General features: G+C 39.1%; 1 protein-coding gene across 4 annotated transcripts in view; it reads left to right on the forward strand.

The window, feature by feature from the left end:
• FREM1 (FRAS1 related extracellular matrix 1) overlaps positions 1–23,716 on the forward strand; it is a 65,094-nt gene that overhangs the window by 15,232 nt on the left and 26,146 nt on the right. For 2 of the 4 annotated variants that reach the window (XM_059874063.1, XM_059874064.1), the window contains exons 8-24: positions 1,467–1,598; positions 3,137–3,481; positions 4,156–4,298; positions 4,860–5,056; positions 6,205–6,295; positions 7,323–7,490; positions 8,079–8,287; positions 9,090–9,183; positions 9,560–9,812; positions 11,545–11,742; positions 12,989–13,174; positions 14,128–14,324; positions 15,109–15,337; positions 16,900–17,044; positions 19,326–19,467; positions 20,779–20,974; positions 21,701–21,965. In XM_059874063.1, the coding sequence (XP_059730046.1) occupies positions 1,467–1,598; positions 3,137–3,481; positions 4,156–4,298; positions 4,860–5,056; positions 6,205–6,295; positions 7,323–7,490; positions 8,079–8,287; positions 9,090–9,183; positions 9,560–9,812; positions 11,545–11,742; positions 12,989–13,174; positions 14,128–14,324; positions 15,109–15,337; positions 16,900–17,044; positions 19,326–19,467; positions 20,779–20,974; positions 21,701–21,965 (3,190 nt within the window). Of the gene's footprint in view, positions 1–1,466; positions 1,599–3,136; positions 3,482–4,155; positions 4,299–4,859; positions 5,057–6,204; positions 6,296–7,322; positions 7,491–8,078; positions 8,288–9,089; positions 9,184–9,559; positions 9,813–11,544; positions 11,743–12,988; positions 13,175–14,127; positions 14,325–15,108; positions 15,338–16,899; positions 17,045–19,325; positions 19,468–20,778; positions 20,975–21,700; positions 21,966–23,716 lie in introns of those variants that run through there. The other 2 variants (XM_059874065.1, XM_059874066.1) reach the window with 2 other exon arrangements.

Genomic DNA, 23,716 nt, shown 5'->3' on the forward strand with positions numbered 1-23,716 from the left:
ATTGGTGTTGTTTAAAGTGGAAATGTGCAAAAATTAACAATTAGGAAAAAGGGCATGATATACCACCAGCATTTAAAGCCTGGAAACCTCACAGGGTTAGGTCTAATTCAAACAGATTTATAATGCCTGCACTGGAAAGGGAACAGAGTCCCTCATCTAGAGTGCATTGATATTTAACCATCAAAAGGAAAATATATAAGATCCAACATGTCTGGAAATTAGCACCAGGGAAAGTGCAGTTTTCCTATGGTAGGAAAGGAAAGGAGCTGAGAAGAAGGTACCTCGTGTCTTCCAGAGAAACCTCACCTGAACTGACTATTTAATTAAGAGGGAGCACCATCCTCTGCCAGGAAGATCAATATATGTTTTTAACTGCAGACTCACTAAAGAATCTAAATGCCCAGTTTCAGACATTGTGAGATTTCCAGTGCAATGCTCCTGTTGGTGCAAATGTCCAGAAATGTGCCTCATTAGATTATCAGATAATTAGAAGCCAGATGTCAAGGAAATTTCCTGCCTTACCTTTCAGATACCCCTCTCTGTGAGCCACAGTTGCACTACCCAAGACTTTCAATGATGGGACTGAAGTCATTCACAGCATGTGGCTCCAGTGACCTGATGGATGTCCTGCTTGACTTCTCCACTCACTGCACACACACAAAAACAGACAGCTTTCTGTTACTGGCTCAGTCTGGGTTTCCCATGTTGGAATCCTAGCTGTCTGCTTCCTTGATGTAATTTAACTGTGGTGCTGCAGCACAAAATTAGCTCAAACTGGGTGTCTCCAGGGAGGGACCCTGTGCAAAGGAATCCCTGACTTTTATACCCCCACAATCTGTGTGTACTTGTTCCAGTGGTGATATTTGTTGTTGTTGCAGTCTCTGGGTGACCAGACACACCCTGTGCCCTCTTTTAGACAAAGGTCCGTGCCCATTGATGGTTCTTTGCCTGGGCCTTCAGATATTTCCCCCCACCCAGGACAAAATCTGCAACTTGCATGTGAAGCTACCTGCACTAGGTGCATTCTGCAACATCAGAATTGGTTATTTCTCTGAAAAAGATTTCTTAAAGACAATGAAAAAATTCAAGTATGTCAGAAGATGTTATCAGATTTTTAGGTGGCCTTAGAATCGTAGCATTATAGAAGTATTAAGGTTGAAAAGAACCTCCAAATTTATCTTCATCTGACTATCACCATGCCCACTAAACTGTATCATGAAGTGCCATGTCTGCTTGTTTTTTGAACACTTCCAGTGATGGTGACTCCACTACTGCCCTGGGGAGCTTGTTGGAAAGCTAATTACTCTTTCAGTGTAGAAATTTTTCCTCATATCTAAACCCCCACTGGAATACCTTTCACACATAGATGTGCAGATAGAATTAAATATTCTGGGTTTTTTCTCTGATTGGAAACACCTTTAGAAGCATTAGATGCTGACAGTGATGTAAATCTCTGCTCTTTGCAGGCCTCAACCTCCTAGAGGGGCAATCCCGACCCATCACCTGGCAGCACTTCCAAGTTGTAGACAATGATGACATCCAGAATGTTCGCTTGGTCACCGTTGATGGCTTACAGCATGGGCGGCTGTCAGTCAGAGGTAGGTAATTTCAACTGCAGAGACTGGAAAAATCTCCTCTATGATAAAACTACAGCTCTGCTCCCTCTGCTGACCACCTTCCCCTGCTACAACCATGATAGGCATGGGTATTAAAACAGGAATGATCAAAAAATTCAGTATTTAAACCTTTACTTTCCTAATGTATGTTTACACTCCAAAGGCAAAATTTTAAAGAAATCAGCTATGCTTTCATTGAGAAACATGATTTGGGATAAACACAGTCAATACATTTTCAGTTCTTACATTTTTGCTTGCACATTTTAAGGAATGCCAAGTGATTTTGTTTTGTTGGCAAATACAGACGACATTTGGATATAGTTGTTACTGGCAGCTTTAAGGTTTATTTCAAAGAGTTGAAATTAAATTAGACTTCTAACTCATTAGCCTTCTGCATTATCAATATCACTAGTTTTGCTTTCCAGCATATCAGTCACCACAGTGCTTGGGAAAAAGGTTATGTAATGGAAATCACTCTGCTCTTGGCAGGGTGGGAACATGTTGCCACTATCAGTGCTGAGTTTTTTTGATAGTTGTATGTATTCATGTAAAATGTATAACCTAAAGACATAAAAAAACTATTTAAAGAAAAAGAAAGGTGGTATTTTGAATATAGCAGACACAGAAACTATTCAGAAGTAAACTTAACTCCGGGAAACTCCTGACAAGTAGCCCAGTGTCTGCAAGATCATCCTCCTGCAAAGCTGCAGACAGGACCTGTGTGTTGTCAGCAGGGCTGGGTGGGTCCAGCCCCAGAGACACTGCTGGGGAGACTGTGCAGCCAGCCAGGGCCCATCTCCTGGCGGCAGTCCTGCCTCTGCATACTGCATTTGAGGGCTGCTCAGGCTACCATGCACCAGCCAGAGCTGGGTACTCTACCTCCAGGGACTATGCCTTATTCTCTTTTGTCTCTCCTCATGCTAAGGAAAACATCACCACAATTTCCGGCAATTGGGTTTTTTTTTTTTGTAAAACCTTAGAGGAATGCTTGGCTTTTTTCTTGGTGGCCCTGGGGAGATCATACCTTTTAGTGCCACTTGCAGTTCTTGAATCCTTTAGCTTGCCTAATAAATGTCTTATTACAGGATCCTAACCTCAATATACCAAAATCCCTACATCATTATATTTTACTTGAAATTAAATCCTGATCTTTAATTATAAATATATATATATATATATTATATTCTTTGATGCTCAAAATGCCTGTAAAATGCTCTGATAAAAAAGTAGAGGTTGAAATTAAAGTGGAAACAATCACAGTTAAAAATCCTTGATGTCTCCAGTTACCTTAAGTGACATTTGGAGGATTTTCTCTGCTGTCACAGTTACAAATTTTGCATTCTTGTTAGCTATTCCAACTTCTACAAACTCTTTTTTTGGTAGGTGAAGTTACATTTGATTTTTCTAGTTATCAACATGTTGTTCATCTCTCTACCTCAATAATCTTCATATTAGTGGAAAGATACTTTTCTGGGCTGAACCACACATTTTTGATGTGTTTTCTTCCACTGTTTTGACAGGAGGGAAAGGATTCATGTTCACTGTCTCTGACATTCAGGCTGGAGTTGTCCACTACCATCATGATGACAGTGATTCTACTAAGGACTTTGTGGTATTTAGAATTTTTGATGGCTCCCACAGTATTCGCCACAAGTTTCCAATAAATATTCTCCCTAAAGATGATAGCCCTCCATTTCTGATCAGCAATGTGGTCATTGAAATTCAAGAGGGACAGACAATCCTGATTCAGCGCTCCATGCTTCATGCTTCAGACATGGATTCCAGTGATGACTACATAATGTTCAATATTACCAAGCCACCACAAGCTGGAGAAGTCTTGAAGAAACCTGGACCAAACATGATAGGTAATGAAGCACATCCATGAAAGTACACTTTTCTTTGTCCCCTCCTTTTAAAAATAGAGTAAATGTTACAGTCAGACACCTCATTTTGGCTCAGGACAAATAACGGCAAATTTGGACTTATGTCATTGTAGAGTAAAATCACTAATTGATGTTGGTCTCTGCACTTGAATAAGTGTCCCTGTGTACACAATTTATCCTGTAATTTTTCCATTTTGAGTCCATTTTCCTGCAGTTCTTTACTCTGGAAAAAGTATTGGGCTAATCAGGAGTTAGTTTACATGCAAGGATCTGTGACAAATTCAGAGCTAAGACATGATCCTAATTACGCTAAATGATGAGAAAACTCTTCTTCCATGTAACAATCCAGAAATTCCTGTGCTAGGCTGTAGAGGCTGCTGGTCCTGCAAATTCTCTTCTGACTTTTGAGCATAGCTTTCAGCCTGTTTGCTTCATTTTTTGAATGATCTTTAAGTGACACAGAAAAGAAATTGATGGTGATCTTCAGAGAATGTGGAAGACAATGAGAGAACATTTTGAAGGACTTGCTCCAGTTAGGGTGAAAAAAGAGGACATTATACTTCCCCAATTACTTGGACAGCTAATGCATAACTTTAATTAAAGTAGTATTAAAATAATGCAGTGTTCAATAGAAGATGAATTCTTCATTTCAACAGGGTATTCTGTCAACAGTTTTCTTCAGAGGGATCTATTTAATGGAATGATTTATTATCGTCATTTGGGAGGAGAAGTATTTGAAGATTCCCTTGAGTTTGTGCTATGTGATAGCCACGACCCTCCAAATCTCTCAGAGCCACAGGTATGGAATGGATTCATTCTCCTGAATTTTTTCTTCAAATGGCAGATATCTTACATGTTCTGACAGGCTTTCAAATAAGACTGGTACAGATTTCTTCTGATGGCAGTCATCACAACAAACAGAGTTCTTTAGGGCTGTTTCTTGTTCTTGCTTTCAGTGGGGTGGTTCTCTCCCTGGCTGAATAAAGTCAAGTTCATCAAAAAGACTTCTTCTTATGCTAAAAAACAAAATGCTGAAAATAAATTGTATTTGGGGACAGTACAAACAAATTAAACAGCCATCTTGAAGTCAACTGAAAATAGGCTATTCTTTTAATGCAAGAGCCCAACATACTGAATTTAACTTTGCATTTAATTTAAAGGGGAAACATTTAAGAGTCAAAAGCTTTGCCTTTAACTGTTATATACCTCCATTAATCATGTGTTGATGATACGGCATTAGAGCCACACCCTGTATCTCACAGTCCAGTGATCCACTTCTGTGTGCTTGTTGACTAACAGCTACTTGGGACACTCTTACTGAGAGCAATGGCTGATGATTCTACTGTCTCCCCAATTGCAGGTGATGATGGTTCACATTATCCCTGTGGATGATCAGCTGCCCAGAGAAGCTCCAGGAGTGACTCGCCACCTGGTTGTTAAGGAAACTGAGATTTCTCACCTAACTAAGAAACATCTCCACTTCATAGATGTGGAAGAGCAAGACAGGGAGCTCACATACACCATAACCACTTCCCCATTTTTCTCTTGCACCCATGGGTAGGTGCAACCTGACATAGCTTTCAGATGGGACAAGGGAATAACCCATGTAAGAGCAGCAGCCTCAGTGGCAGTAAAATACTAGTGCCTCAAATTCTTCCCCTGTTTGTTGAAAGTGCAGGTGCCAATAGTTGGATGCAGCTCTCATGTTGATGATTAAGGGTAAGCTAGAGCCTGAAGAAACAGAGTAATAAAAAATAGATAATTCATAGTTGAACAAGAAATAAGGAGTAAATCTTGTGAAATACTTTCCTTTTGTTTGATATGAAATTTACGCTGACTTTAGGGGTTCTGTACAGCCTCAAGCACAAGTCACAGCACCTCTTCTAACTGTTAGAATGGGGCTGACCTGTGCCTGCCCCAGTCTGAGACCAGGAGGTGCTGCAGCTTTTTCAAGAGTATGTATCAGACACTCCTGATTGTGCACTAGGAAGATGTGGAGCAGAAAAAAGGCAAAACACATTGTGGGAGCAAGGGGGATATGGAATGAATGGGTGCAGTAGCAGTTTACATCACTGGTGCTGTAATCTCATTACAACATCAGCAACAATTTGCAAAATGAAAAGCTTCAAGTCCAGAAATTGCATGGTTTAAGCTGAAGATTAACACTTTCAATTTTGACCTCAAGCAGCAAAGGATCACTATGCAGCTGGGGGAGAAGGCTGTTTTCCTAATCAGTCAAATAGCCACATGGTTATCCAGTTTGCTGGTTACTGCTGTTGGAAATCTGGGCTGCTGGAAACTGGTTAATTTCAGAGTTTATAGGATGCATGAAACTAGAAATAATTAATTATTCCACTTAAAGATAAATGCAGGTGTGCAAGTAATAATAATATTACTGTGATGGACTAGACTTGCAGGTAGTAAATAGTATCTGGGGTGTGTAGAGACACACTTGCAGTAATTCCAGAGCTTGCTTATGAGATGATTTTTTTCATCATCATTCCTGAAAAGTGTTTATTTTGATCAGTTTTCTGTGGTAATGCTAAAATGGATAACAAGGATGGAAGAAAGGAAAATGTTTTTCCTTTCAATGAAGCTGGAAGTGCGAAGCTAATTTGAAATGCAAGATTGAGTGAGCTACGTGGCTATTTTTCTTGTTCCTTGGTATTGCTAGCCAAGATGTGACACACATATTTTTTGTGTAGCTACTCAGATGCTGGGAAGCTGTTTTTGGTGGACACCATCCCCAAACTGGTCAAGGATCCCACTGCTCTTGCATTGCGGTCATTTACTCAGGTTTGTTATGCTACCCGATACCATAATGAGTTCTAAACAATTTTAAAAAGTTACAAGTGTACAGCTTTTATTTGACAGGAAAACAAGAGCTGAAAACTGAGGAGCAGTACTATCACAATCTCTGCTTAAGAAGCTCAAAACTCTGCTATTCCACCAGATTTTAAAACAAATTCCTATCATGTTTCTGTTTTGCAATATGTAAACACAAATGTCCTTAAACCAGCAGGGGCTACAGTTGCTTGGGTAAGTTGAATTTGGCTTCACATGACAAAAGAGGAATGGAAAAGTATGCAAAATGTGGAAATGAGATCTTGGACAGTTTCTTGTTTCATCTCAGTGTCTCTACCAGTAGATGCCAGTAGTACAGGACAGAACAGGCTGGAACAGACTTTTTCAGGATTTTGTAATTCAGTTTTCATGCATTTGTAGTCTGACAAATAAGTATTACTAAAGTGTCCTGTTTTATATCCTGCTGTAGGGTTAAAGTTGCATAATGATCATTGCAGAACCATAATGAGAGCTCTGACCCTACAGACCCTAAACTGTGTGCCTAATATGAGTATCTGAATGCAAGATTTTGATGTTCCTATCACTGGCCTGTCCTCACCATGAAACACAGGGCATGCAGTTACAATTCATACTAATGAGGGAAAATTAAGGTGCTATGGGAGATAATAGCTTTTATGAATTGTTTATTTTAAAGTCCCAGTTAGAAAAGGTCCTTGGGCCAGCATTTTGAAAGGGATCCATAAAGAAGTTCTGGCCATCACCTCTGCTATCACTTCTAAACCATATCTATGTTTTTTGCTAGAGGTTTGAGTACTTGAACCTGTACTCACCTAATTTGTACCTAAAGATGCATTTAATCAAGGTATGGCTAGTAGCTAAAGTGTACATGCAAAATTTCTAAAATTTATTTTGATGGCTGGATAGCACCTAAACAGGGGATGATAAAGGTTCCTAATGTCATGGATTATTAACATCCCCATCATCTTCCCTTACATGCACCCTGCTTCTCTTTTTGTAGCATGCTGTGAACTATATGAAAGTTGCTTACATGCCACCCCTGCAGGACATTGGACCCGAACCTCAGCAAGTCCAGTTTATTTTTTCTGTCAGCAATCAGCATGGAGGCACTTTGTATGGGATCTGCTTCAATATTACAATTCTTCCTGTGGACAATCAAGCCCCAAAGGTAGGGTGGTGTGTAGGGTAGGAAAGTGAGAAGGAAGGACTTTGAAATTGCTTTGGGTAGAAACAAAATACAGAGAAATGTTCTGATTTTACTGAGATACAAAGTGAATTTTCCATGGGATCAGGGTTTCAGAGTCTTGCACACAGCTTGCATTGGGATAGACGTACCTGGTGAGTACTTCCCTGGTGAAGTCTGGTGAGTGTGCAATGTCATTTTTTGTGACAAGCTGAGGGCTACCTTTGGCATCTATATATCTGTACAAAAGCATATATGTTGCATCTCGGTTAGCAAAACTGCATCCCTATATTTTGAGTTGCTCTTTGCCTTAGGAAGTCAGAAGCAGCCAGAAATGGGATGAGAACTAGCATGCACGTATTATACCCCACTGTTGGTAATTTCCTTAGCTTTTTCTAACACAGTAGAAAAGAGATTTCCTTTGGCATACTTTTTTTTATTGTGTCACACATCCTTATAACACAGCACATGCTTTGCTATAAGGATGTGTGACACAAAAAACCGCTATTTGGTGTGTGTTTAGAGGTGTTGGTGTTTAGAGCACAGACAGATCAGCATTTCTCCTCCCTCCAGGTTTTTACAACCCATTTGAGAGTGCAAGAAGGTGGCATGACCCCTATTACAGAGGGACACATTCTCATCTCTGATTCAGACACGAAACGAGAGCATCTCTTCCTGCTCCTGCGGAGGCAGCCGCAGCATGGAGTAGTGGAGCTGGATAACATTCCCATGAATGGAGGTGACAGGCTTTCCTGTGAGGACCTGCGTACCCTAGCAGTCAGGTTAGAAGAGTGGTGGCTGTCTTTTGCGGTAGCTGAGGCTCTCAGTTGAAGGAGCAAAAGCCTGAAGTGGTGCAGAGCTCACCGTAGCAATGTTCACCATAGCTCTGGCAGAGCTGCTCCTGGAGAAGATTTCTGGCTGAACCTCGGGATTGCAATGTCACCATAAAATGAGCTGTTGAGTGGCCAGGAAATGGGAGTCAGCATGCCTGCTGTAAATAGATTTCTCTGTAAAAGTGCTGCTCTATGCAGGTGAAGAGACAAATTCTGTACTCGGCCATGCCTTTCCTGTGAAGACAACACAGGTGCCAGCTTTTTTCTTTTAAGAAAGCTGTGTGTTTATTAAGCTTGGTTTGTTTACAAGAAAACTTTTGTTGACATTAATTAATGTAGAGAAGAAAATTTTGCTTCATTATTTGTGGTGAGAAGAAGACATGACGCATGCATGCAGAGCTAGAGATTCCTGGCTCTATTTCCATCTGTTAGAAAGCAGGTGCTGACAACTGTCCTGAAATACATGTTTAGTAAACACCTCACAAGCAGCCAGGACATAGGTGAAAAATTCTTAGGGAAACATTTTTCCTGACTGATGAATGGTTTACTTTGGGAGTTTTCTTCCTATAGGAGAGCCCAAAAGCCCTTTGGAGAAACTCTGAGTCAGAATCAGCAGTGTTGGGTGTACACCCTTACACCGGGAGCACCTTTTTTATAAGGGGAGGGACACACATTGTAAGGCATGACCAGAAAGCATGGATTCTTTTTAGCTGTGAAAAATTTGTGTAGCTCTAAAATCTTTTTTCCACAGATATCGTCATGACGGCTCTGAGACTCTCACTGATGATGTTTTCTTTGCAGCCACAGATGGCATCCATTTTGTAGAGTTCATCCTGCAGGTCAAGGTCAGTGTGTGGTGTGTTTCTGAGAGCAATTTTCTGTATGGAGGCAAATGGTTCAAATCTTGACTCATGAAAGTCCTTGCATTACCTTGGAAACTGGAAGATAATGGATATGTTAGGCTTCCATTTCAACCCTAGGTTTCAGGTTCACGTGGCAAATTTCAGAGAAGCTTTGACGTGCACTTTGTACTTAAACTATAATTATCTAGCTTGGTCTTTTATTCTTAATTCAGCTAGTTTATTTTTGCTCATAGGGAAAGCTCAGTGTACTCTGACAGTGGCATTCAGCTGCTAGTTGGAGCTGCAAAGCAGTGCACTGAAACAACTGTCTTCCACTGAAACGAACAGTAAGAAAATCTTAAATTATTTTTCTGATTAGGTGTTGCCTGTGAATGATGAGCTACCTGTTATGCAAACAGGCCTTGTTCCCGTGCTCCACTGCCTGGAAGGTGAAGAAGTAGTCCTCTCCTCTGAGTACCTTTACGCCACAGATGTGGACAGTGATGACATGGAACTGACATTCATGCTGGCCCGCCAGCCCCACCACGGGGCAGTGAGGAAAGCTGGCATTGCCGTGGATCGCTTCTCCCAGGCTGATGTCATTGCTGGCTCAGTCACATACAAGCACACTAGTAAGTGAGCTAAGGACAGAATTAGAATGAAAGGTGGTCAGACAAGTACTAGTAAAAAAAAGTCTTAACCTGAATCCATGCCTTTGCAGAATTCCTGCAGGATCTTCTTAGAAACCCTGTGTTGTGACTAGGGAAAAAAATTAAACTGGCTTAAAAAAAGAGTCGTCTGATAGACAACACACTACATGTATTCTCCAAATCCCTGCTTGAACTGAAAATTATATTCAAACAAGTATATGAAAGCACCATAATCCAGGAGGAACACTTTCACTGCTGCTGACAAAATAGCTTGGGCTTTTTGGACAAAATTATTATTAAGTACAAACTAGAGTATTTTGATGTGATTTATGACAGTAAAAAAACCAATTTCTGCTTCTTACTTGCCTCTCCAATCTAGAAGACCATCTTCTTTGGACAACTCATAGTCTTTCCTTACCAGAAGATAAAGGAAGTTCTGACTTAATGTGAAAAAAAGTGTTTAAAAGGCTTTATTTTGTGGTTTTATTGTTAGTACCCTTTTTTTTTTTTTTTTAATTACTGGCAGAAATCAAGCGCTGGTTAACTTCCTTTCTTACTTAAATTTATCATTTCATGAGATTAAAGAGATTCTCTCTCTAGATCTCTGAATAACAGCTTTAGTGTTTTTTTTTCTCCCCCAAACATTGTGGTTTTCTGTTTAATTATTCTGTAATTCTCTGTTAGCATGGAGAATAGATGTGATATTTTCAAGCTTGGCACTGTCTAAAATGAACAGCTGGTATTTGAAAAGGATGTACTCAGTTGTGGCCACCAACAACAAACTTTTCTTCTGCATTCTAAAGATATCACAAACTGTATTTCAATGACAATATTTTGCAGGGACAATGAAGTTTTACTTTCAAGGGTGTAGTGTTTGTGGTTTTCATTTTTAAATTTCTAACATTAAACGTGCTGTCAGTAGGTATCACAAAAGAAGTCTGGGAGTCACTTCCCTTTGCAGGCTGCCTATTAATGGTGTCTTGCAGCAATGCAAGACACAGGCTGCCAGAAATGCTGACAGCTGGAATACTCTGAGCCCACAGATGCTTCTTGCAAGGGATGGCAGTTCCCAGTTCTGTATCAGCCCACATTTTAAATGTGATTGCATATAGGCATAATATACTGTACAGTAAAAAAGTACAGCAATTAAGTACAGCCCGCGTTACAATCCATTTTGTAAGGATGAGAAGCATATAGGAATGCATGCATTACTTGCCACATTAAGAAGTTTTCTTTGAAAGAGCATGGATATTACCATTTGCCATAGAGGAACACATACATAAAAGAAAGATTTTCCTACATTCCTTGAGAAGGAGTGCAGGAAAAACACTTTTCTCACACAATATAAATTTTGTGCATACATTAGTGCACAAAGAATCTTGAGGACTACTACCTGTTTTATTACAATGTAACATAATATCATAACATTACAATTGTAACATTATAATTATTTTACCAATACTAAAACTCTTTTCTACACTCTCTTATTATATCATAGAAGTGAGCTGGTTAAAATTAATTATTAACAACAAACCAAACCTCTAACCATGCAGCCCCCACCAGTCAGAATTAAGAATTCCAGTAATTTTGCTGGAATTTCTGGAATTTTGCTCTCTTTTTCTTCTGACTTGATATTAAAGACAGTCCTTGCAGGACAAAAAATTAGTCTTCATGAAGTTTTGGTAAATAGTTTCTTCTAAATAATTTTTTCCAGGTGGTGAGATTGGCCTGACTCCTTGCATTGAGATCTTAACCTTGATTGTCTCTGACGGTGAGGCTGGCCCAGATGTGAAGGACTGCTGTGATGATGGGCCTCCTTCTCCCCCAGTTTCACGTGATGATCCATTTCCTGTCTACGACCTTAACATCACTGTACTTCCAGTGGACAACCAGCCTCCATCAATTGTAACCGGTGAAAGCTTCCTCCCACTATAGCAGTACTAAGTGGGCCACCCAGGACTGTAATGGCTAAAGACCCAGAGTGGCTTTTTTTGTTATTTGATTTTTAGCATTAGACATAGTTAGTTGAGATCAGCATACAAAAGTTTTGTATCAGAATTTTTGTCAGTTTTATTTTCATTTCCTTGTACAGTGCAAACAGCCAATCCAGCTGCCAGTGCAAGTATGAGCTTGCTGCTCTTCAGCTGCACGTTCAAAGCATGCAGTTAGAGATGAGAGCACTCAGATTTGCTCCCCACCATGTCTACATGCTGACTGCTGCATATGTAAGCTTTGTATAGGTAAAAGTGATCTATATCTTGTCCCCGAACTGAACTCATGGCCGAACAGGCATCAGGTTTATACAGAGCAAAAGCATAAACATAAATGGAGACATTTATTTACCTTTGTGTGTGGAGCATAAAACAGAAATTTGGGACAGAATCATTATATTTAATTATTTTAGCAAATAAGACAAAAGCTATACATTAATAGATATGAAGCCATATTTTCACAAGTACTCTTCAGAATCTAAGAAGTTCAGTTAAAATGGAAATAGAGTTCATAACATACATCTAGTCCTACTGCAGCCCATTATGTGAAATTTCCATCAATTTCCTGGGCTTTTTAGTGTAGTCTGTAGTATGCATATTAAAAGTATATTTTCTATATGCTTTTGTCTTTCAATGTCATTTGTTTGTAAGTATCAGGTATATGTTGTGTATCTCAGAGAATATTTACGCATATGTATGAGTAGTTTTGTAATTTGCAGGCGCTCATCCAAGTAATGTTCTGGAAATGAAGCATTGTCCCAGCAGGGAAATTAAGCAGTGATGCATGAAAATTTGCTCATTATGAGCAATTCTTAACAGCTCTCATGTAATTAATGCTGTGACAGACAGAGGTAACAACTGTTTTTGCACAGTATATAAACCTTAGCTAATAACATAGCTATAAACCTTAGCTAATAACTTAACCAGTAAAATAATTTCATGATCCCCTACTTCTCTACTTCTGTGATGATCCCTTTCTTCTCTATTTCTGTGATGGCAAAAGCAGAGATGTTGGTGAAAGCAGAAAAGAAAACTATAAAACAAAACCCCTCAGTAATTCAGTATTTTTTGTATTTCCGCCCTTCGTTATTATTTCCATTCTTATTAACAAAAACAACTGTAAAATCAGCTCATGACCAGTAATGCTTAACATGTTTTTGTGCACAGGTGCAAGCTTTGTGGTGGAAGAGGGCTCCTCAGCAGCCCTTACTACCAGACATTTGTCTGCCACTGACCCTGACACCGCTGCAGATGACTTAGAGTTTGTGCTGGTTTCTCCTCCCCAGTTTGGTTACATTGAAAACATACTGCCTTCTCCTGGGTTTGAGAAGAGCAACATGGGAATAAGCACAGGTAAATCTTAATTTAGGACAATCTAGCAGATTAGATCTGGAGGGCTTGTGGAAACCTCTGCGGTGGGCTCTGGTGGTGCAGATGCAGGTGTGGGCATTAATAGTGGGGCTTTGTGCAGGAGTTCAAAGGGAGACTGAAGCAATGCAAATGTGAAGAATTGGCCCTTGAAGCAAACAAGGCAATCCTTGTTTTATGCATCCAACCAGGATCTATTAGAAGCCATGATATGAGATATTTATTTGATCTCTCTGCCTTTCTCTTCAGTCCCCCATGAAAGACTCCAGTATCCCTTTACCTACACATCCGTCTACTAAGCGCAGTAGCCTGGGTCCAACATTAGTTTCCAAGGCAAAGTTGCAAAAGTGATAGAGGTGGTGTTTGACTTAGATGGTGACTTCCCTTGTCCACTTTCAAACTGTGTAAGGCAGTTTCACCCTCAGCAGAACAGACTGTGACATGCTTTGCAATGCTCCCAGCTTTTACTAGCATCTTCAGCTGGAAACCTGTAATCACTGAGTCTCTAGGTTCCCATTTTTGTGGTCTGTCAGTCAAAGTGTAATTAGAATAATATAATCATAGAATCATTTAGCTTGGAAAAAGCATCAAGTCCAGTGATTAATCTAGCACTATCAAGGAATCTCGGACCTCACATATTTTTCTACCTGTTATTTGAGCTGGTTTTATGTGGACTCAGTTTTACAGTCTAAACTGAAAAGTGAGAAGCTTCAGAGTACCATCTGAAGCAAAATTATGCATTTTTCGGGAGGGAAAGGGCTTGTGTCCTGCAGTAACATGTACAATGTAACTCTTACTCTCAAAAAATGACAAAGAACTTTAAAAAATCATGTTACTTATTCTTTGATAAAAGACATAGCTTCATTTTTTAAAATGATGTATAAGACTAGAAGGCATGAAAGTATTGCACTATCTCATTTTCTCTTTAAAATCTGTAGGTTCATTTCAGCTGAAGCACCTGAAAGCCATGAATATAAACTATGTTCAAGCCAGGCACGTGCGAATGGAGCCAACAGAAGACAAATTTGTACTTTATGTCACTGATGGGCTGCATCGCTCAGCAGAGACTCCATTTTTTGTGCAAATCAGCCCAACCAATGATGAAGTTCCAGAATTCATAGCCAGGAATATTACCGTAAGGAAATAAGCAAAATGCCTGTCATAGAACTACTTTAATCAGAAACCACTCTTTAATATAAATAAGAATGTTGTCCTGATACCTGTTCCTCTTCATATTTCCCTTACTTTGTGTAGTTCAGCCTACTTCAGGAAACAGCTCAGTGGAATCCCATGTAAACTTATAAGATAGAACTTCAGTGGGATAGGAGCAGTGCATAGATCTTGGAAATTGCACTTAAGTAAAAAGAAGGGATCAAACCTTTAAACGTGTATGTGATCTAGAAAGCAGGGAGATCCTTAGTCTCCCTCTGCATTCCTAAGAGCTTTCACATTTTCAATAGAGTGGTTTTTTATATTTCTGGCATAGCTTCTCTCCTCTCTGTAGACTGTTTTTAATATAAATAACTTCATGAGTTGAGTGTAAACTTACTCTTGCTGTAAAGTAAAAAGTGGATGTATAAATTTATATGCATCCATATTTTTAGATACCTTTATATATTAAAAGGCTTTCACCTTTATGCATTTCTGAGCAATAGATTTGGCATTGACTTGCTTAACACATTTTCTGTTAATTTGGGCAAACACGAACTCGTTATCACAACTTCTCTTTTCATCATTGTAACCACTTACTTTCTCTGCCTCTTAAACTGGTTGAAATCAGTAACTGATTAAAAAGCTACTGGGTAAGGGTGGATGGATCAAGAGATACACTTGTACACAAAAATGCTCATGAAACCATGCTAGAATTCTATGATTTCTTTTCATGTAAAAGAGTTGGACATGTTTTCTTTCATGTTCAGGTTCAAGAAGGGGAGATGAAAGAGCTGGATCTGTCTGTTATCAATGCAGTTGATCTGGATGTGCCTAGAGACCCTCTGGTATTTGGGGTTGTGCAGAGGCCCTCGTGCGGGTTCCTTATTAATGGCGTTCACAGCAGCGATGTTCTACACTATAAAGAGTTAATTAACCATGATCTCCACAGCCATGGGTTGCTTGTTCATGGCTTTTCCATGGAGCTTCTGAGGAATGGTAGGTACAGCATTCTTCTTACAATGGCCTTTCATTATTTTGATGAGGCAAGTGGCACATCAAAGAAATCTTCATCATTTATTTATTGAATGGAAGTTGTCCTATTTAATGCGATTCTTATCTATTGATTTTAGGAACTGTCTATAAAATCATCCTGAGAGACCTCTGAATCAAAAAGGGTAGTAATATGAGTAGGAAAATAATCTGTCCTGAAAAAAAATAAAGGGAGTAATATAACATAATGTATCGTCATCAAATAGATTTGTAAAATGTTTTACAGCACCTAGACTAGAGAGACAACAAGACTGATTTAAAAACACATTAACTGATCATGGGGTTAATTTTTTTTCAAATGATCCCAGAATTGTAAAACATTTTAGGTTGCAAGGGACCTTTAGGGGTCAACTATTCCTCTTCCCCTGCCATGGGCAGGCACAACTTGCACTGGACCAAGTTGCCTAAAGCCACATTCAACCTGACCTTGAACACTTCCAGTGTTCCACAACCACTCTGGACAAACTATTCCAGGGTCACACCCCTCTCACTATAAAACATTTTGTCCTTATGTCCAACCTAAACCTACTCCTGCCCCTTGTTATGTCACTATTGGCATTGGTAAAAAATCTCTCTATCTCTCTTATAAACCTTTTTTAGACATTGAAAGGCTGCCATATACCATATGTCTAGCAATAAACATACAAGTTAGTACTCCACAGCCTAGCATGAGCAGTCAGCCTGCTTTAAAGCAGCAAATCTGTTTCAAGTACATGTAATGAAAAAGAGTATTTAACAATGCAAGGAATATGGTGGGTCCCTCCTGACTGTGGCTATTCAGTAAAACATGGAATCTATCAGTATAAAGAGGAGCATGAATTCAATACTGTCACTCAAATTTCAGTTCAGCCCTCAAAAACCAAGGAAAGATTTTTTTGTCTCTCTGCCTGTCTAATAAGAACCTCCAGAAATATTGGGGATCCACCCCAAATTCTTCTGCCTTCCAGAGTCTTGTGTTTGACTTTCTTTCTTGGCTTTTTCCTGTTGTTATCCACAATGGTGAACGAGCCATCTTTGGCCTAGAACTTTTGATTGTCCATGGTCACAGATACAAAACCAGCTGTCCTTCCAAAGGCTTCTTCAAAGTTCCCTGAGGATTATTTAAAGCAGAGGAAAGTATTGTCTGACAGTTTCATCCTCTCTATGGTTCCCATCAAAGTGATCTGGAATATGGAGAGGAGAAGAAATGTACCTTTTTCAGACTGACAGAGACTCCTTTTTTGGAGAGTCACTCCTTACTTAGATCAGGCTGGTGACCTTGAGTCAATAGTATGTGGCTAGATCACTGAGCAGCCGTGGCTCAACAAACTAATATTCTGATAGCTAAGGCAAGTTTATTGTTACCCTAGAATATGGGGAGGGGAGATGGAAGAAAGATGATTGAAGCAGAGTGAAATGATTAGAGGGATTTTGCAGGAGTCAGATTAAGTTGTTCTTTCCATTTCTCTCACTCATTCTCCCTCTCTCTCTCTCTCTCTTATGTTTTTCCCCCTTCCTGGCTCACATAGGAATGAAGCTGATGTACATGCATGACAACTCTGAAAATCTCACTGACAGCTTTAAAATCCAGCTATCAGATGGAAAACATAAAGTCCTCAGAACCATTTCAGTAAAGGTCATTCCAGTTAATGATGAGAAACCAGTGCTGAGCAAGTAAGTCATATGTTCCTGCTCTTGACAGTAGGATGTTTTTAGACAAAATGATGGAAAAGAAAACAAAACACCAAATCATATAATCATACCATTGTTAAGGTTGAAAAAGGCCTTTAAGATAATCAAATCCAACCATGAGAACAGTATCCCACCATGTTTACCATTAAATCATGTCTTTGGTGTCTGATGCAAAGAGGAAGCCATAACAAGCAACAGACTAATGTCAGTAAAAATGTTTATATATAGGTCAGCCTGTTCAACAAAAAATTTTTACTGAAAGGAGATCTTTAGTGTTGCTCTACATTAAGCAAATAGAGGAAAAATAAAAGTGTGTGGGGAAAAATTTTTGTTTTTTCTTTCATAATTTGCTTCAAGGTGTTTGCCAGCTCTTGTACCTCTGCTGAACACTGACCACCATAGTACTGCTTTTCTCTTCCCTAAGACCTGTCTAAAATACCTCTCTGAAAGCAGCTCTGGATTTTGGAATGGGTGGATCCACAAGGTTGAAGCAGGGGAAGGGCTTTCTGATTATAATTCTCTTATTTTATATTCTAAAACTCTTTTCTCTGCCATAATTCAACTGCTGCAAAAGTACACACTAACTTCCCTTACACTTCAAAGCCAGGAGTCATAAAGGAATTAGACACAATCAGAAATTGCCTGGCAGACCATTTATAGATAGGCAGCTGGCTGCAAGAGAGGCAAACCTTCTGGGCATTTTAAAAAGGAGCTCATCCCTTGGGATCTCCAGCTGATGACTTGTCACAGAGCATCAGGTCCTCCATACTTGTGACTGTTTTCCAGCCCCAGACTGACAGACAGGAAGCTAAGAGTCCAAAGGTTTTGTGGGTATAGCTCTGAACCTCTAAAGTTTGCATTTCAGACTGACAACTGCCACTAAGGATGGAATTTCTGATCCATCAGGGTATTTGGCTACTTTCAGATAAGAGTAATTATTATTTTTTTGCCAGGCAGAGCTTCCTGCAATAACAAATGTCAGTTTCTTAGTTAAAAGGTTTTAAATGACCACATAACACTAACATGAAAGAATGTCAATTTTCACTTAGAATAAAGAGTATAATTTGTGTATGCATATATCATGTACAGATAATTACTGATAATTGCCTATTTGTTCCTCACATACTATAGCTTGATCTGCCATTTTCCACCCCCTTTTGTGAAAGAAGATGATGAAGTGCAAGAAGTGAAGTGCTTTTAGCTTTGCCCAGCTAGATCCAGAAACTGTTGCTTCCTTGTCTGACAATATTAGGTCTCACCACTTGCCATTCCTGTGGTGAACAATTTCATAGATTGAGACATTTACTCCCAAAATAGCTGTTCCTTTATAAGAAGTTACTGCCTCTTGCCTGTTACCCCTCAACTTAGATGGGATGTGCTGCCAGTATTTAAGCAGTAGTGCTTTAAGAAAATGTTCAGTTTGGCACTGGGGTGATTTAGCTGCCACATTCAGTCACTACATCTTCACTGTAGGGTACAGAGTTCCTTATGCTAGTGCAGTTTTACTGCTGAATATTGGGCAGTACTTGAAAGCTTTTCTTAACCTTTTGATCTTGGGGCACTTTCCACCCCAGGGATTTTCAGCTCTCATCTCCATTAGTTATGGTCAACAGACTGAAGAACCTGTGATGGGATGTTTTTGGCTGGCAAACAGTGCCTCTTATTCAGAGTGATTGCCAAAACCTCAATCTGTCACCTCTTGGATTGCATCCTGTAGCAGAGAGTGCCCTTGGGGAATGTAAAGCCTTCACTCATTCCTCTTGAGAACTTCTTCCCAAAATGAGATGTGGGTGCTAGAAGGAGCATAGAGAAGAAGCCAGTTAGATATGGTTGTGTCTCCTACAGATAAAGGTGAGCCTTGAAGACTAGTTGTTTGAAAGACAGTCATTTCCTAAACAAGCAATCAGTTCATTGGAGCCAGTATTGTTGTGCTCTATAATAGCAGTAATAATGCAATCTACTGGCTTATATTGTCTTATTCCTACAAATTACATGAAGATAAACAGAATGGGGTACAGAGGAATAAGAGAGGTGTTAAATCTGTTTGTTTTAGGTATCTTTGTTGATTCTTACCATCGTAAGGAGAAGCTTGTCTGCACTGCTTGCTTTTTATACTCTTTTGAACTGAAATAGGCACCCTTCTTGTATTCTCTCTGAAATTGTGATTTCTGTCAACATTTGGTTAATCCATATTTCTGGCAGAGAAATTATATGTTGAAAAAGTTCCTTTATTGCACCAATACATGACTTTTAATTTTTTCAGGAAGAATGATATAGAGGTGAACATAGGTGAAACTCATATAATTTCTAGCGCTGTTCTGTCAGCAGAAGATAAAGATACCCCCAGGGAGAGAATTTACTACTTATTTGAAAGACTTCCAGAAAATGGTCAGCTTCAGCTCAAGGTTAGTCTTTGTACTCCAACAAAAAGCAGGCATGCAAAGAACTCTCTCCTTTTAGGGCAAAATGAAGTTCATTTTCCTTTTCTCCCAAATGCCTGTCATATTTTGAAGTAGACAGCTTGGCCAGTTTAATTGTTGAACAACAGTCAGGCTGTCCCAGAGGCTTTGGCACGAAAACCCAGATCCTGAACAGGAGAAGATGGAAGGTGAAAAACATGGCAGATCATCTGAGGTGAAAATTGAGAGAGATTCTGGGATAATAATCCCACAAAGGGGGAAAATCAAGCTGGGGGGAATGGGGGGAAAAGTCCTTTGTTAAAAAGAAACAACCTTTACTTCAGTTACTTCAGGGTTCAGAAAGCATGGTAGGAGTTGTATGTTAAAGAGTGAGTAATAACCCCATCAACTAGAAGAAAAGCAGAGGGGGAAAGAAGGGAAAAGGAAGATAATAGAAAGGATGTGTCAAGAGGAATCACAAAAATTAAGATTAGAAATGGAAGGTGAGATGATAATCTGTTGACCTAGAATAAGAAAAAGGAACAAAGATTGAAAAAAATACCTCTTTCAAATAGCATGCATACATGATAGAAATAAAATTCTGTGTCTAAATCTTGTGAACTTGGAAAGCATTTTGATGCGGGATCTCAACATCAACCTGTGGATTACATGAGACTTGAACTTCATGGATCAGTTCAGTTTAGGGTACTAGGCTATCTTCAGAAAGGCAAGAAATTTAATGGTGTAAATTGTTTTGGTTTTGGTTTTTGGTTTTGTTTTTGGTTTTTTGTTTTGCTTTGTGGTTTTTTTATTTGGTTGGTTTTTTGTTGGGTTTTTCTGTTTGTTTGTTTGGGTTTTTTGGGTTTTTCTTTTTGCAGCTGAGGACCCCTGGGACTTAACTTCAGGGAAGCGTGGAAATTTTATTTCTGATACTGTTTTAGCTATGATTTCAGATAGAATCAAGAGCAGATTTGTGAAATTAAGAAATAGAAAACATAAGCTGGGTCAGGAACTAATTTAATTTTCGTCTTGGTGTCTTGACTGAGAAGTGCTTATAAAATTATTTCCTAGAGTAAAAGGGGCTAAACTCCATATTACTCTATTTTATTAATGATCATTGTACCTTCTCCAGCCTTATATCTGCTGGAAAATAGCCCACTTATTTGCTGCCCTTAAAAACATACTAGGAGGGAAGAGCCTATAGAAGGAAAGCCAGACAGCTGCCACTAGCAGTCCATATAACTACAAAGAAACACAATTAACTGAGAAGGATGTGTGGGTGATTATCAGTTAATGAAGGATGCTTGTGCTTTCTAGGTAGGACAAGGGTGGGTTACTCTCCTAACTGGAATGAAGTGCACTCAGGAAGAGCTGGATATGAACCTTGTGAGATATGTCCACACAGGAACTGCGGGGTCCAAGAAAAAAGACAGCTTCACATTTTACCTCTGGGATGGGTACAACAGATCCCCAGCTGTGGACATCTACATAAATATCAAGGACTTGGAAAAGGGTAAAGATCCACTAAACTTGATGTTTTACAGTGCCTGTTTATGAAACCAAGATATTTGAGTACGTGTCCTGATCTGTTCTTTATACAGGCCCTGGCCAGTGTCCCTGCAGATCCTGTAAATTTAACTGCTTGGATTTCACTGTTGGCCAGGTCCTGGGATTTGAAAATGCTCTTCTGAATACAATGTATTGCACCTTGCCTCCCAGGACTCCCACTGCTTTGCAAATAAAGCTAAAAATATCTTTCTGAAACTAGCTTTATATTTGAGTAAGTCAGCACAGAAAAATGGCCAGAATATAAAAAGGTAGGCAAAAGATTGTTCAGAAACAGCTCTGTCTTCCAGGTTATTCTACAGTCTTATGGTCTGTCTTTTTCTATTTCCTCTCTATTGGAAACACAAAACGTTTACCTGACACTGCTATGATTGGAAGACGTGTCAAAAGAGGCTGTGGTCTCTTCATCCTTTGCCTCAAAAGGGTAATAGTTTTCAGGTTCCAACAGGATAAAGCCCCAAGCAATGTGGCTATAGCTGATCTCATGGCTGACCCTGCTTTGAGCAGAAGGCCAGAATAAAGGCATCCTGAAGTCCCTTCCATGCTGAATTTCTCTATAGTTTTAAAGTCTTATAGTTTTTCTACCAGTGACGGCTTTCCTGTGGCTAAACAATGCAGAAGAGATCATCCAGTTCAAGATGACTATTTTAGTGTTGTTTTGTCTATTCTGCAGGAGACATTGCTGTTTTTACAAAACTCCTCAGAGTGCCAAAAGGAGATCACAGCTACATTACAACTGATGTCCTCCTTGCACTGGATGGTTCTGACAAGCCAGAGGAGCTCCTTTATGTGATAACCTCCCCGCCCCAGTATGGACAAATAGAGTATGTCAGCTATCCTGGCATCCCCATTACGAGCTTCAGTCAAATGGATGTAGCACGACAGATTGTCTGCTATGTTCACAAAGCCAAGGCAGTTGTTCATGAAGATACATTCAGGTAAGGGATAGCACCCCACCCCCCAAGCTCTTCGCCTTGAATTTTTGAGGTATTCAAAAAGCCTGCACTATGCAACACCCAAAAAAACCACCCAAAAACCCCCTAAAATAATTTATTAAAAGAGTCAGAGGTTCTGTGTGGATTCACAATGTTTATATAGCACATCTATTTCTACTGCAATAAGTATAGTTGGGAATACTTTGGTAATAAATGCGATTTCGCATTGACTATGAAAACATAACCAGAGACACATTTACTCAACGCTAGCTTCAACATTATTATAGCACCCAGACATACACAGCTGTTAAGATTTAAGTGAGAAAGAAGGACTGAGAACGTACTTGGTGGAATTTTCCTTTGGTTTCTTGCTACAGCGGGATGTAGCAAAGCTGGTCCACTCAGGTATTAAATAACACCTTTCTTATTTGTTATAATTTATCATATTAATTTGATTATGGGTTTTTGAATCCCTAAGTATTCTGTAATATAACGAAAACCATTCCACTTAATCTATTTTGGTACTACCATTGACACACTATTTTGACACACTTGGAAATTCATGTAGACACTTGAAATTTTGAGGTAAAGTTAAGTTTACCTACAGTTCAGCAGCCTAATGATAATTATTTTTACCTGTTTCTGAAATTTTCCACTTAGAACAGTTTATACTATCATTTTGTTCTTAAATGAACCTCTCTCAGTTATAAAGTAGAATGATGCAATGAATTATCATCAGATAAAGAGCAGATGAATGGTGGACAGTTTTGCAAAAAAGGTCAAAATCAGGGAGAAGGAAAAGCTCAAAAATAAATAAAATGTTTCTAAAAGAAAAGTGCTTACTTTTTGCTAATATTGATAATTTTCTCTGAAAACAGCTTTTAACAGAAGATGGACTTACTGTAAAATTCAAAATTAAGAGCTTATTACTTTTTATTTGTGACTAAGAAAAATTAAAGTGTTGGCTCCTAAGAGCTGCAATTCAGAAAAAAACCCTTTTTACACCCTCCTAGAATAGACTTCTGATCTGAATGGCTTTTTCTGTGAGGCATGATGAAGTCCAAGAACATGTTACATCATTCAGTTTGAGAACATTTTTGCAGGCAAGTCAAGCAAGTGGGGCATGGAGACATCAAATAATCTCCCTATGATACTGGATCAGGTAGTATTGTCCAGAGTTAACCCAAAAGTAATTCTGAAACTTTCCTCAGATGAAACATTTTTAACCACCCCTTCCACTGCGTTCAGTGTGGTAGAAATTCTGGTTAGGAGATTTGTCTGATTCATTTGTACTCACTACAGAAAAAGTGAGAAAATATTCCTTGATTTTATGCTTCTTAATTGTGAAACATGTTCACCATAACTAGAATTTGATTATTGAAGTAAGGTTGCAGTTGTCCGAGCCCTAGTTTGGGCAGCGTAGCACAGTGGCTTGTGTCAGCATGACTCCCATTCCCACTATCAAAAGCAGATCAAAAAATTCTAGGCAAATTGCAAATGTGGATAAACTCAATGTTTTCTGTTTAGGCCAATGGCTAAGAACAAAACCAAAAAGTCAGTCTTATTAAAGTGAGGTTATGATGCTTTAATAAATATTGATATTTGATAACTATTTTAATCCAAATAATTAAGTTCCTTGATGTTATCATTTGGAAAATAATTCGGTTTTGTGTAGACATATAAATATTCTGGCAGAACAGTATTATTATTTCAACAAGGAATTAATTATATGGGTAATTGTGGGTGGAGGAGGA

Source organism: Haemorhous mexicanus, chromosome Z (genome assembly GCF_027477595.1).
Source record: "Haemorhous mexicanus isolate bHaeMex1 chromosome Z, bHaeMex1.pri, whole genome shotgun sequence".
In the NCBI taxonomy this organism is placed as follows: domain Eukaryota; kingdom Metazoa; phylum Chordata; class Aves; order Passeriformes; family Fringillidae; genus Haemorhous; species Haemorhous mexicanus.